This window comes from Tachypleus tridentatus, chromosome 2, assembly GCF_004210375.1.
Source record: "Tachypleus tridentatus isolate NWPU-2018 chromosome 2, ASM421037v1, whole genome shotgun sequence".
Classification (NCBI taxonomy): domain Eukaryota; kingdom Metazoa; phylum Arthropoda; class Merostomata; order Xiphosura; family Limulidae; genus Tachypleus; species Tachypleus tridentatus.
The window spans coordinates 8,057,361-8,073,456 of NC_134826.1; the positions used below are offsets into that span (position 1 = coordinate 8,057,361).

The 16,096-nt window shown below is 33.3% G+C and overlaps 1 protein-coding gene across 5 annotated transcripts in view; it reads right to left on the minus strand.

The window, feature by feature from the left end:
• LOC143237618 (ceramide synthase 1-like) overlaps positions 1-16,096 on the minus strand; it is a 47,323-nt gene that overhangs the window by 20,117 nt on the left and 11,110 nt on the right. For all 5 annotated transcript variants that reach the window (XR_013020169.1, XR_013020170.1, XM_076477088.1 and 2 more), the window contains exon 2: positions 36-198. Coding sequence is in view for 3 of the 5 variants with exons in the window: in XM_076477088.1 (XP_076333203.1) it covers positions 36-198 (163 nt within the window). In the remaining 2 variants the exon portion in view is untranslated. The remainder of the gene's footprint in view (positions 1-35; positions 199-16,096) is intronic.

The following is a 16,096-nucleotide window of genomic DNA, read 5'->3' on the forward strand; positions in this document are numbered from 1 at the left end:
CTTACATATTTAATCAAGACACAATTACTACTTACTATCCCACACCGTACTAGGCCTGTGAAAGAACTGATAGCGTCCAGACAGACAGACTATATACACAGTACTTGTCCACACACACGAGCTATATACAAACTTCCAGGCACTTTCTGGCATCTTCATTTGATTGTGAGGAGAAAGGGCAAACAATTTTCCAACTGGCTGTAAAACAAAATAAAATAATAAAACATAAGAAGGCTGTAGCTTCAAACTGTAACAATTTGGTTAAGTGTATGTGTGTGGGCCTGTGGATATGGACATGTAGCATTTTAAGCCAGAATATATAATGGCTGTTTCAGTACATTGTGTATTGTATGTTTAATCTCGCAATACTTTAAATGTTTGGCAACAACACCAAACTTCCATTACTTATCACTTGTACGTTACCAACATATTTTTCTGTTTACAAACTAATTTCATTGTCATTCCAGCAACTGTAGGATAGTTTTTTCCCCAACAATGTAAACATCTGTACACACAAACACTAAAACCATGATTATAGAAACCTGGAACACCTCTACACAAATAATTATTATTTCACAGCCTTCTCCACTGTCAAGACCATCACGACATTCAATAAAATGAAACTGATTACCTAAATGTTTAGAGATGTTTATGATAACAATGAAATTCAACATTAGATAAACAAATGACTTTTAGAAAGAGAGAAAAGCTGCTATAAACATCAGTACCAATGAGACATGTTAAGTAACAAATACTGCACTTTGTTGAAATTAAGGTATTGTACCATCACTATGAAAACACGACTGCTGTTGAAATTATAGCTTTGCAATTAGTGAAATTTGATAACTGTTTAACATCAGTTATTCTCAAAAGACTTTGGTAGCTGAAATAATAATAAATACTAATTTCAATGGTAATATTTAAATTATTTAAGTAGTTAAAATAATATAATGCTAATTTCAATTAACTGGTCATGTTTTGCTACACCAATCAATATAGACAATTATATCAAGTTAAATCATTGTCTAGTTAAAACGGTGGTAACAACAGCTAATAGTTTCTTATGAAAACTACTATTTTCATTCCCTATAAGGTACAATTTTATTACTGGAAAGACTAACTAGTACACTATCTGAATATTTCAACAAACCACTGTATGAACACTTACACTGAAAGATACACAGAGGTAATCTTATAAAAGTAGATTGTCTAATATTTCAACAAACCACTGTATGAACACTTACACTGAAAGATACACAGAGGTAATCTTATACGTAGATTGTCTCCAAGCTTTGACAAATATACAGAGATTTGATTTTATTACAAATTATAGATCTTACAGCAAAGATTGGTTGTCAGAACATGTACGAGATATATTTGAGAAATATCACACTAGTGACTGGAACATTGTAACTGTTCTAAAAACTAGTCTTCCTCACTGTAAAACTTGCAACATGTAATAAAACATTACTTCATCAGTCAGTAAACTGAAACCAAAACTATTATATACAGAATGTGTCAGCAATTTTCCTGACAGGTATATATGCAACTGTTTCCTTCTCTATTACAAAGTAATTTTAAATTAAAAAGTCTCAGGTAAACCACTGTGTAATTTATACAACTATAATATACAACTGAAGCTAACTTACCTGTGGGTATATACCAATGTACACTACTTATCTATAATTCATAATAATTATCACAGAAAAATTATACAACTTTAAATACAGTAACATGAAATTATATTCTTTGAAAATTCTTAATATTGAGTGATTGTATGTCAAGTGATTTTCCTTTTAAAAAATCTCACAAAAAATATTGGGAACAGTGCTGTAGCTACAGTGAGCAGGGGTGCCTAGGATTCTCCTGGTTTTTCCCATCACTGTGCAACATTACTACCACCTAGAACTACAGTCATGTGAAAAAATTAGGACACCCTATGAAAGCCTGTGTATTTTTGTAACATTTTTGGATATATAGATATTTAATTTCAATTTTAACAATACTGAGAGATTATAGGAATATAACTGAACAATTAAAACTGAAGAAAAGACTTTTCAAGATTGTCTGTAAATGTAATTCTACAAAAATGCATATTCTAACTCAGGAAACTGTTAGGACACCCCCACATTTATTCCCACTTAAAATGGCTCAACTCACACAGGTGAGTCACACCAGGTGCACATGATTAGAAGATCGTTACTCAGCATTGTGAATAAGGCTTGTCCTATTTAAACCTCAGACATTTAGTTTGGTGTGCTCCTGACTGTTAAAGTGAGAGTGAGCACCATGGTGAGAGCAAAAGAGCTGTCTGAGGTCTTCAGAAAGAAAATTGTAACAGCTTATGAGTCCGGTAAGGGATTTAAAAAGATCCCAAAAGATTTTGAAATCAGCCATTCCACTGTCCGGAAAATAGTCAACAAGTGGAGGACTTTCAAAACAACTGCCAACATGCCCAGGTCTGGTCGTCCAAGCAAGTGCACCCCGAAAGCAGACCGCAAGATGCTAAAAGAGGTCTCCAAATATCCTAACATGTCACCATAGAACCTACAACAGGCTCTGTTGATGTAAAAGTGCATGCCTCTACAATCAGAAAGAGACTGCACAAGTTTAACTTGCATGGGAGGTGTGCAAGGAGGAAACCTTTGCTCTGTAAGAGAAACATCAAGGCCAGACTGAAGTTTGTCAGAGAGAATGTAGACAAAGACCATCTGTACGAAAATTAAAGCTGAAGAGGAACTGGACCCTGCCACACGACAATGACCAAAACATACCAGTAAATCCACCAAGGACTGGCTGAAAACTAAGAAATGGAGAGTCCTGGAATGGCCAAGTCAAAGCCCAGATCATAATTCCATTGAGATGCTGTGGGGTGACTTGAAATGGGCTGTACATGCAAGAAACCCCTCAAACATCTCTCAGCTGAAAGAATTCTGCATTGAGGAATGGGGCAAACTTTCTTCAGACTGATGTCAGAGGCTGGTAGATGGCTACAAGAAACATCTCACTGCAGTTATTTCAGCCAAAAGGGGTAAAACAAGCTATTAGGGGGTAGAACGTCCTAACTTTTTCCTCAGATAGAATATTCATTTTTGTAAAATTACATTTACAGAAGATCTTGAAAAGTCTTTTCTTCAGTTTTACTTGTTTAGTTGTATTCCTATAATCTCTCAGTATTGTTGAGATTGAGATTAAATATCTATATATCCAAAAGTGTTAGAAAAACACACAAGCTTTCATAGGGTGTCCTAACTTTTTCACAACTGTATCACTGAGAAAAGGTTCACTAATAACTTTTGTTACTGTTAAAGTATAGATTATCTCACAATTAGCTTGTAAGAAAACAAACTTTTCCTGAGAAGTCACTCAGTAGCCACAGACACTTCTATGGGCTTCACTGATTTTTTACCACTCACCACTTATTATCATAGCTACCATCATGTCTGGATCTTAACTAATTTCACAAGAAACACCAGACACTTGAATGTCCTGAATCAGATATAAAGTATGTTATATTATCCTAGCTACCATCATGTCTGGACCTTAACTAATTTCACAAAAAACACTAGACACTGGTATGTCCTGAATCAGATATAAAGTATGTTATATTATCCTAGCTACCATCATGTCTGGATATTAACTAATTTCACAAAAAACACTAGACACTTGTATGTCCTGAATCAGATATAAAGTATGTTATATTATCCTAGCTACCATCATGTCTGGATCTTAACTAATTTCACAAAAACACCAGACACTGGTATGTCCTGAATCAGATATAAAGTATGTTATATTATCCTAGCTACCATCATGTCTGGATCTTAACTAATTTCACAAAAACACCAGACACTTGTATGTCCTGAATCAGATATAAAGTATGTTATATTATCCTAGCTACCATCATGTCTGGATCTTAACTAATTTCACAAAAAACACCAGACACTTGAATGTCCTGAATCAGATATAAAGTATGTTATATTATCCTAGCTACCATCATGTCTGGATCTTAACTAATTTCACAAAAACACCAGACACTTGTATGTCCTGAATCAGATATAAAGTATGTTATATTATCCTAGCTACCATCATGTCTGGATCTTAACTAATTTCACAAAAAACACCAGACACTTGAATGTCCTGAATCAGATATAAAGTATGTTATATTATCCTAGCTACCATCATGTCTGGATCTTAACTAATTTCACAAAAACACTAGACACTTGAATGTCCTGAATCAGATATAAAGTATGTTATATTATCCTAGCTACCATCATGTCTGGATCTTAACTAATTTCACAAAAACACTAGACACTTGAATGTCCTGAATCAGATATAAAGTATGTTATATTATCCTAGCTACCATCATGTCTGGATCTTAACTAATTTCACAAGAAACACTAGACACTTGAATGTCCTGAATCAGATATAAAGTATGTTATATTATCCTAGCTACCATCATGTCTGGATCTTAACTAATTTCACAAAAAACACCAGACACTTGTATGTCCTGAATCAGATATAAAGTATGTCATATTATCCTAGCTACCATCATGTCTGAATCTTAACTAATTTCACAGAAAACACCAGACACTTGAATGTCCTGAATCAGATATAAAGTATGTTATATTATCCTAGCTACCATCATGTCTGGATCTTAACTAATTTCACAAAAAACACTAGACACTTGAATGTCCTGAATCAGATATAAAGTATGTTATATTATCCTAGCTACCATCATGTCTGGATCTTAACTAATTTCACAGAAAACACCAGACACTTGAATGTCCTGAATCAGATATAAAGTATGTTGTGGCTATACAATTCAATATGTTAATGTGCATGAGAAATGTACTTGTCCAACAGTAACTTTTTTAATTCACTATAATTACTAAATATTAAAACACATTACAAGTATAATCCTATCTATATTCATTATGGTAACTTTGTCCACTCTATCACAGAATAAAAAATTCTAATTTTATGTATAATATAGGATACAGAAAGCAAGCTGACACATAACAAAACAAGCCACCACAGCACTCAGAACACCTTATCCTAATTACTAACTATTAAAACACATTCCAAGTATAATCCTATCTGTATTCATTATGGTAACTTTGTCCACTCTATCACAGAATAAAAAATTCTAATTTTATGTATAATATAGGATACAGAAAGCAAGCTGACACATAACAAAACAAGCCACCACAGCCTCAGAACACCTTATCCTAATTACTAACTATTAAAACACATTCCAAGTATAATCCTATCTGTATTCATTATGGTAACTTTGTCCACTCTATCACAGAATAAACAATTCTAATTTTATGTATAATATAGGATACAGCAAGCTGACACATAACAAAACAAGCCACCACAGCACTCAGAACACCTTATCCTAATTACTAACTATTAAAACACATTCCAAGTATAATCCTATCTGTATTCATTATGGTAACTTTGTCCACTCTATCACAGAATAAACAATTCTAATTTTATGTATAATATAGGATACAGCAAGCTGACACATAACAAAACAAGCCACCACAGCACTCAGAACACCTTATCCTAATTACTAACTATTAAAACACATTCCAAGTATAATCCTATCTGTATTCATTATGGTAACTTTGTCCACTCTATCACAGAATAAACAATTCTAATTTTATGTATAATATAGGATACAGAAAGCTGACACATAACAAAACAAGCCACCACAGCCTCAGAACACCTTATCCCTTCCCACATACTTCTCATTGGGTGTAACAGTCTTCTCTTATAACAATAAATCTTACATCAATACTTTCAATGGTATTTCTCATGTTATGACAATGAAAGGGCCCAAACTTATCTTGAACTAACATTTTCTTATCAGTAGCATCATAAAACCTCATTTCTACATAACTTTAATAACCATCAATAAAGATTACTAGTTCTTATCAAACACTACAATAAAACAAGTGTCCAACTGTTTTACCAACACAAACCTTTGTATATTTACTACAATTACTGAACAAACCTAGGAAACACTCAATATCTTGAAGGAGGTACGTGGAAATGGTCTAATACGAAGCATTCTTAATGATGGTTTTGAGTTTATTTACTAATAAGGAATAGTTTATCACAATTTATAGTTTCACAGCAAGCAAGACTAGTTTTTTAGAAGGGATACAGCATTTTAATAACACTGTGTACCACAAACCTTGTTCCTGGATAGTATATGTGTTATTTCTTAATTGTTTATGATGTAAAAGTACAGAAAATGGTCATTATTCCCTTCAAACTTTGCTTTTGTGACCTGGATAATGAAATTTAGAAACTAACCTATTTTTTATGGAAAAACAGGTAAATTTGCACATTTTCATTTACATAAGTTCTGAATAAAACAACATATGAATCAAGATTTACATGTATTTATACTAAAGTTATATAAAAATGTTTAGAAATGAGTAGTAATGTAAATCACTTTCACGTATCAGCCCCCAAATATAGTCTTATGTTTTTGTTATACGCTCCCAGGTCACAAAAGCAAAGTTAAGAGAAAAATAGGTCTTTTCCACTTACTTTAGACATAAGCAATTGGGAAATAACACTTTCTACCCAGGAACAAGTAAAAGTAAAAATTTTGTTACATAGTGTAATTACTGTGATTATTATAAATTATACAAGTTTATATAGTAAAGAATATTTTAATATTTAAACCATAATTTAAAGTCAACTATTTAAATTATAGAATTGATTGTAGTTACTTAGGTCAATGTATGGTTAAACAAAAACAATCCCAAGATGAATAAATATTAAAATAAATCAAAGAAAACCTAATTACTTGCACCTCTATCAGGAGTTTTGAAAAGACTACCACATAAATGTAACCCTAAGATAACACTTAATATTTATTTCCACCCCTGTAATAAAAAATTAATCACATACCAAGTAAATTGTGTAATGAACCTATCTCCATGAAACATTTATAAAATATGGTGACAGTTGTCCATAAGTGAAATAGGATGTAACCTGAAGATCAGGTTAGTGGAAAGAAAACAAACTTTCTTCTCACGTCCATGAACATACAAATAAAAACAGTTTTTCTAAACAGGACGTCAGTTCTTTATATATAAATCAGAAAAGCTTTATTAATAAAATCAAACATTGCCACAATTAGCAAATATCCAGACACATCTCTATATACCTTTAGTCACTAATTCCCCACAGACATCCAAGTTTATGCAAATATTTTGCATAAAATATTTGTGTAGTTTTTAATATTTATTCACCTTTGTCATTGTTTTCAGCCATACATAAAGAATCTGTAAAATTCACGACTTGATATTTACATCACTAAATAACTGCAATCAATTTCTGAATTTAAATATTTCTATTTTGAACTTTGATTTAAAATAACTGTGTAATTGATAATGAGAGCACCAGTGATTGAAATGTTGTACCTGTTCTAAAAACTAGGCTAACTGTAAAAGCTGTAAACTGTAATAAAATACTCTTAATAAGAAAGTAGAAATTACTACAATGTAACCATTGCTACCTGTTCCATTATCACAGTTACCAGTGATAGAAAGTACCCTAAGCTTAAAAAGAAATTCATTTTTAAATCATTCCTCAAACTGACATCAAAAATGTTCTACATAGCTGAGGTCATTATTACAAATTATAATATAGTTAATTTATTAAAGTTCCTTCAAAAGTCAAAAGGGGTTTAAGCATACAGAAATAGGGTGGTGAAAGTCACAAACACATTAACAAGAGGTGTGAACCTGGTGTAGATGAGAGTCACAAACACATTAACAAGAGGTGTAAACCTGGTGTAGATGAGAGTCACAAACACATTAACAAGAGGTGTAAACTTGGTGTAGATGAGAGTCACAAACACATTAACAAGAGGTGTAAACTTGGTGTAGATGAGAGTCACAAACACATTAACAAGAGGTGTAAACTTGGTGTAGATGAGAGTCACAAACACATTAACAAGAGGTGTAAACTTGGTGTAGATGAGTCACAAACACATTAACAAGAGGTGTAAACTTGGTGTAGATGAGAGTCACAAACACATTAACAAGAGGTGTAAACCTGGTGTAGATGAAAGTCACAAACACATTAACAAGAGGTGTAAACTTGGTGTAGATGAGAGTCACAAACACATTAACAAGAGGTGTGAACCTGGTGTAGATGAGTCACAAACACATTAACAAGAGGTGTAAACTTGGTGTAGATGAGAGTCACAAACACATTAACAAGAGGAGTGAACTTGGTGTAGATGAGTCACAAACACATTAACAAGAGGTGTAAACTTGGTGTAGATGAGAGTCACAAACACATTAACAAGAAATGTAAACTTGGTGTAGATGAGAGTCACAAACACATTAACAAGAGGTGTAAACTTGGTGTAGATGAGAGTCACAAACACATTAACAAGAGGTGTAAACTTGGTGTAGATGAGAGTCACAAACACATTAACAAGAGGAGTGAACTTGGTGTAGATGAGTCACAAACACATTAACAAGAGGTGTAAACTTGGTGTAGATGAGAGTCACAAACACATTAACAAGAGGTGTAAACTTGGTGTAGATGAGAGTCACAAACACATTAACAAGAGGTGTAAACTTGGTGTAGATGAGTCACAAACACATTAACAAGAGGTGTAAACTTGGTGTAGATGAGAGTCACAAACACATTAACAAGACGTGTGAACCTGGTGTAGATAAGTCACAAACACATTAACAAGAGGTGTGAACCTGGTGTAGATGAGTCACAAACACATTAACAAGAGGTGTGAACCTGGCATAGATGAGAGTCACAAACACATTAACAAGAGGTGTGAACCTGGTGTAGATGAGTTACAAACACATTAACAAGAGGTGTGAACCTGGTGTAGATGAGAGTCACAAACACATTAACAAGAGGTGTAAACTTGGTGTAGATGAGAGTCACAAACACATTAACAAGAGGTGTAAACTTGGTGTAGATGAGTCACAAACACATTAACAAGAGGTGTAAACTTGGTGTAGATGAGAGTCACAAACACATTAACAAGACGTGTGAACCTGGTGTAGATAAGTCACAAACACATTAACAAGACGTGTGAACCTGGTGTAGATGAGTCACAAACACATTAACAAGAGGTGTGAACCTGGCATAGATGAGAGTCACAAACACATTAACAAGAGGTGTGAACCTGGTGTAGATGAGTTACAAACACATTAACAAGAGGTGTGAACCTGGTGTAGATGAGAGTCACAAACACATTAACAAGAGGTGTAAACTTGGTGTAGATGAGAGTCACAAACACATTAACAAGAGGTGTAAACCTGGTGTAGATGAAAGTCACAAACACATTAACAAGAGGTGTAAACCTGGTGTAGATGAAAATCACAAACACATTAACAAGAGGTGTGAACCTGGCATAGATGAGAGTCACAAACACATTAACAAGAGGTGTGAACCTGGTGTAGATGAGTTACAAACACATTAACAAGAGGTGTGAACCTGGTGTAGATGAGAGTCACAAACACATTAACAAGAGGTGTAAACTTGGTGTAGATGAGAGTCACAAACACATTAACAAGAGGTGTAAACTTGGTGTAGATGAAAATCACAAACACATTAACAAGAGGTGTGAACCTGGTGTAGATGAAAGTCACAAACACATTAACAAGAGGTGTGAACTAGGTGTAGATGAGAGTCCACATTAAGGTAGAAACAATCCAAACCAAAGACCATTCTGTTAAAAAGATTCAGTCAGGGCAAAATCTGTCACCAAATTCAAAGCTATATGTACAAAGCATGCTGGCATCATTGTTGTCATGAGATCAAAAGAAGAGCTCACAAGCATGAAATCAGAGATCCCAAGAGTAGGTACCTCTGTTGGTTTAATTAGAAAACAACAGTGAAGTTACCAGAACACATCATACACAGGATGTCCAGATATCTATTACGGATGATTGTGATATATCCTCTGAAATACAACATCAGAAAACAGACCAAACATTATTAAAGGTGAAAATATCTAGAATCACATCTTCATTCATGTAGACAAACATTTGTGAATGGATACAAATCCAGCTATCATGGAGAAACATGGATGTCCATAATCAGCTGCAAATCACCAAACACCACAACCACAAGAGGTATGGATATGGATGTGGACAAATGAGAAAAGACAGCAGATCACGAGGCACATTCCACTGATCATATGGAGACATGACAGCCTTGAAGATAAGAAGATCCATACACTGGAGATGTATATAATGGTTCAAATGCATACCCAACTTCTGTATGTGACCCAAGGCTTTTCCCATAAAGCAAGTCCAGAAGTGGACATACAAGATCCAGATTACTACAGGACTAAAGCCAAGAGGCCATTAAAGAAACAACTGATTCTCAAGCTGCTTAATGGCTGCTCAACCAGGAGAGAGATGGACATCAGAAAGATCCACACAACAAGGATTCTTCGTTTGTTTAGAATTAAGCACAAAGCTACACAATGGGCTATCTGTGCTCTGCCCACCATGGGTATCAAAACCCGGTATCTTGTAGTATAAGTATATTGTTATGGACATAAACTGAGATTAAAACACAAACCAAAAATTTCTAGTAACAATCTAAACTTTTTTAATGGTGCAAGTCTGCAGACATACCACTGTGCCACTAGGGGGCCACAGCAAGGAACTCCAAGAAAACTTATAGATGAAAAATATCAGTTTCTTTGAGATAAAACAGGAAATTTGGCTCCAGAAAGTTAGGCATAACAAATAAGCCATATTGTAAGTTGAAGAGGTGTCTGGATACAAACTTATTAAAATCCAGCTTTAAATGATATCTTTATGACATAACAATAAATAAAAACTTCTGCAGAAATAAAAATTTTGAAACTATTTGTGTAGATCCCTCTTTATGCATGCATGTTGCATGTTCATGTTTAATTTTATGTTAAGTTTTGAATCTGCATGCCCTGATAATACACATGTATATTTACTAAACTATAATGCACGTATCAATACACACCAGTACACTGCAACAAATACTAAACTATAATACGCGTATTAATACACACCAGTACACTGCAATAAGTACTATACTATAATACACGTATCAATACACACCAGTACACTGCAACAAGTACTAAACTATAATACACGTATCAATACACACCAGTACACTGCAACAAGTACTAAACTATAATACACGTATCAATACACACCAGTACACTGCAACAAGTACTAAACTATAATACACGTATTAATACACACCAGTACACTGCAACAAGTACTAAACTATAATACACATACACGTATTAATACACACCAGTACACTGCAACAAATACTAAACTATAATACGCCGTGTTAATACACGCACAGTACACTGCAACAAGTACTAAACTATAATACACATACCCGTATTAATACACACCAGTACACTGCAACAAGTACTAAACTATAATACACATACACGTATTAATACACACCAGTACACTGCAACAAGTACTAAACTATAATACACATACCCGTGTTAATACACACCAGTACACTGCAACAAATACTAAACTATAATACACGTATTAATACACACCAGTACACTGCAACAAATACTAAACTATAATACACATACACGTATTAATACACACCAGTACACTGCAACAAATACTAAACTATAATACACGTATTAATACACACCAGTACAGTGCAACAAGTACTAAACTATAATACACGTATTAATACACACCAGTACACTACAGTAAGAAGCAAGTTGCTGCATTAATAATTATACTCTAAACAAATTCCAAAGTCTGTAAGAAAAGAACAGCATTTACTTGAAATATACATGTAAACACAGCGGGTTTGGGTTGAGAAAACCCACTTGTCAAGAAAAGTATACATGTAAAAACAGCTGGTTTGGGTTGAGAACATTTTTTTTAGGTAGAGGAGTGAACAACGTTTTGATCTTCTTTGGTCATCATCAGCTTCACAAAGAAAGAGGTAACTGACTAATAGCTGACCACATGTTTGAAGGGGGTTGTGTAATTGAGTGTAGGAATGTAGAGGGCATACTTAGATGTTTGATTATATTTATTAATATAGGTATAAAGGTGTTCCTTTGTATTGGTTTACTTTGTGAACCTGACCATGACCAAAGAAGTTCAAAACGTTGTTCGCTCTTCTATACAAAAAAAATTTTCTCAACCCAAACCAGCTGTTTTTGTATACATATTTTTCTCTACAAGTGGGTTTCCTCATCATCACCGATTATTTATTTGAAGTTATCCAATGAATGTACATTATGTTCTGCACATAACAGGAATTGTTAGGCTAGTGTTAAAGAGTATGGAAAAATGACACTTATCAACCAGCACAGTGCAAAGGAGGTCTTTGTAGACTTAAAATACACACACACATGTGCAATATTATTACTCATAATAAATAGTATCACTAGAAATCACCCATCCACACACACCTTATTTAGAGAAATAAGTTAGTACAAGAAATTCAAGTGGTATAAATCCATTATGAAATTGTGTATAAATTTCTCTGATTGGTTATACACATACATATTGGCTTGGAATACAAGTGAAAATCCATCAATGGCCTTTGTGAGATTACAAGATTTTCCCTAAACGATGCCAACATCAAAACAACTCTATACTTACAATCACAAAACCAGTCCCATGAAGTAGCTTCAAATTTATGTTCTGTTGAGATCTCTCACCAATTCCTTTAACATTCACAAATTTTTAATGACAAGTTTAATCTAACATTAAACAAAAAAGTTAATGAAATATAGAAATCATACCGTTGATAGGAGTTAGAAATATTGTGATCTGTTACTGTTGCATTAACCTACATTTACATGAAATGCCATACTACATACACTCGTGTACATTTAAACTTTGTATAACAGTGGACGCTCTGGGTATATAATGTTCAGTTTCATTAAACCTGCAAGTAAACCAGCTATTATTAACACACACAGATCTGATAGTAATACTCACCAGTTGGATTTATTTTGTATGTCAAAGCAATAATGCAAGATATTAAAGACATTTTTCAGAGTAACTTTAAATTACTATATATTTATATTAATATACAAGTCAGGCAACTGACAATTAAGACTACAAGATCTGATTGGTTACGTATCAACAAAAGTGTGGTATAGACTGAACTGCATTTGTTTCTCTGAGACTTTAACAAAAATACAGTAATGTAATGAACAATATTCAAACTCCCCAGAACAATTTCATTTATTATTTTTCAAATGCACAAAAAAATTTAAAAGATCACAGCACATGAGCTTGAAAATTATTTTAAACAGGAGTGTAACTAGACATAAATGTTGTTACACAAGGGAAGGCTATTAAAGTGAGAACTGGTGAGAGTCCAACAAAAATATTTCAATTGTGGGGACCAGCACATGCTCCTGGTACTTAAGTCTGACTCATGTTAAATATAATTGAATGTGCATGTAGTTCAAGTGTAAACTTTCTCTCACTGTCCTCTCTTATGCAGAGTTTTTATGTTAATCACAGCGAAAGTAACCACATAAAAACTTCTTATAACTACACTTGTTCCTTCATACACACACTAACATTCATGAGGCAGCTAGAAACACAGCTTCACCAGTTATAATGTTTAAGTCAGGTGATAAAAGTATCTTATCTTCTGAAGTATTGAATCATTTGTATTAATAAAAGTGAAATTTTCATAAATGAAATTCTCAAATGTGATAAATTATGACCTTTGAAGAATTATTTTAAGTCACAAGTAATTCCCATTAACTACCAATGCTACTTGTGTTAATAGAAAGGGAATAAAAAATATAAACCTAATTATTCCACTAGCTTCTGTTGTCAGATATTATCTAAAAACAAAGGGTAGGGGGCTTAAAAACACGCTGGCATTTAAAGAAAAACATTTTGCATGATTTTAGAAAAAACTCACTAGTAATGTCTTAAGGTCTAGAAAGAAGTTTATTTTTTATTTGTTGTATTTTTAATTTTTTGGCGGGGGCTGATGATACTGAGATTTTTGTTAAATTATATAAAATTAATGGTAAGTTATAGCTAAGTTGTACTTTTTTTTAGGCCTGGCATGGCTAGATGGTTGAGGTGCTCAACTCGTAATCTGAAGGTCACGGGTTCGAATCCCATTGACACCAAACATGTTTGCCCTTTCAGCTATGAAGGCATTATACTGTGACAGTCAATCCCACTATTCATTGGTAAAAGAGTAGCCCAAAAGTTGGTGGTGGGTGGTGATAACTACCTGCCTTCCCTCTAGTCTTACACTGCTAAATTAGGGATGGCTAGCCCAGATAGCCCTCGTGTAGCTTTGTGCAAAATTCAAAACAAAACAAAAAACAAAACTAAAACTTTTTCATACCATCTCAATATTGCACTAGATCAAACAAGTTCAGAAAATATTTCTACAAATCTAAGTTTCAAGTTAGTTCATTCTTTAAAACACTTAACATCAATGTTTTCAATACAAACATTGTGTGTTTGGTGAACACCAACAAAACAAATATAACAAAAAATATATTAAACACGGTCTTTGCTCTTGGATACCCCAGTTTTCAGTTATCACACTGTTGTAACTAGACTTGAATAGCTCAAAATAAGCTGAGAAATGTTGATGGTTAGTAAAATTAACAATTTCATCTCTTGTATGCTAAAGAGATATGCCAAACTTAAAGCATTATATTATTTGATCATAATTTATGGTTCTAATTCAAAACATCTCACACACTGAAAATACTTGAGAAAAAATGAACTTTTCCATGTTTATATAGTTTTAAGTCACATGTTAAAAGTTTTGTTTTGAAACATTCTATAGCCTTAACAAAAACTATGAAGACTTTCAAAGTTTTTTAAAAAACCTTTCCTTGCAAATAAGGGGATATCCTATGTCTCCCCACTTCTAATTATAAAGATTTGTTTTTCGTTAAGCACAAAGCTACACTGTTGTCTGTGCCCTCCAAAGACAGCTAAGCCACCAAGAGGAGGTATCACAAAGTAAGAGAAATACATGCAAAACACATTATCCAAATAAGTTAATTACACCTGAACTAATCACAAATAGTTGTACAGTTAGCAGTTTACAAGAGTGTATGTGTACTCTGGTAGGTCTCTAGGGCTAAAGCAATACTCAGGTTAGTATGTAAGGATTAACAAATTTGTTCAGTGGAAGAAAGTTTTTTTAAAATGGATAGCATACATTTAAAGAGTATGGAACGGCTTATTTCCCAAGGCTATTAACTCAACTGTAAGGGAAGTTTAGAACTAGGACTAAACTGTGATGAAGTCAGGGAAAACTGAATGTAAGAAAAATAAGCAGCAGAGAAAAGTTTGTCATAAGAAATGAATGTTGAAGTCAACATAAATGTAGGCTTAATTTTTACTGTTTCATTGCTACAAGTATAAAAAATAAAACAGATGACTTTAGAACACTGGTACGAATGGAAGATTCTGATATAGTGGTAATAACTGAAACATGGTTAAACAGATGATTTTCATAACAAATTTGAAATACAGGGTTATAAGTTATTAAATACAGATAGAATATTAAAAATAGGTTAGATGTAAGTTTATATGCAAGTTACATCTTGTTGAAGTTGGATATCAAAAATAATAGCATGGAGATTTTATCCATTTGGGTTTCTATTAGTGGGAATTTGTTACAGACAAGCAGATGATAATTGATGAAATTAGTGAGAAACTTTACAATGAGATGAAGATTTCAACTGTTAACAAAGTCACAATTAAGAATGATTTTAATTTCAAGTAACTGGGAGATAAAGTCAAACTACGAGGGAGAAAGGTATTTGGAAACTGTTGAGAATGGTTTTCTTCACCAATTATTCAGAGAACCCACAAAAACCAATGTTATTTTAAATTTATTGAACTTAAAGTGCAGAAATAATCAACAGAATAGAAACTGGATAACATCTGGGTGTCAGTAGTAATCATTGTTCTATTAGATAACATCTGGGTGTCAGTAGTAATCATTGTTCTATTAGGTTTAGTGTTTTACTACATATGGAGATAAGGAATAATGATAGTAGTAATCATTGTTCTATTAGGTTTAGTGTTTT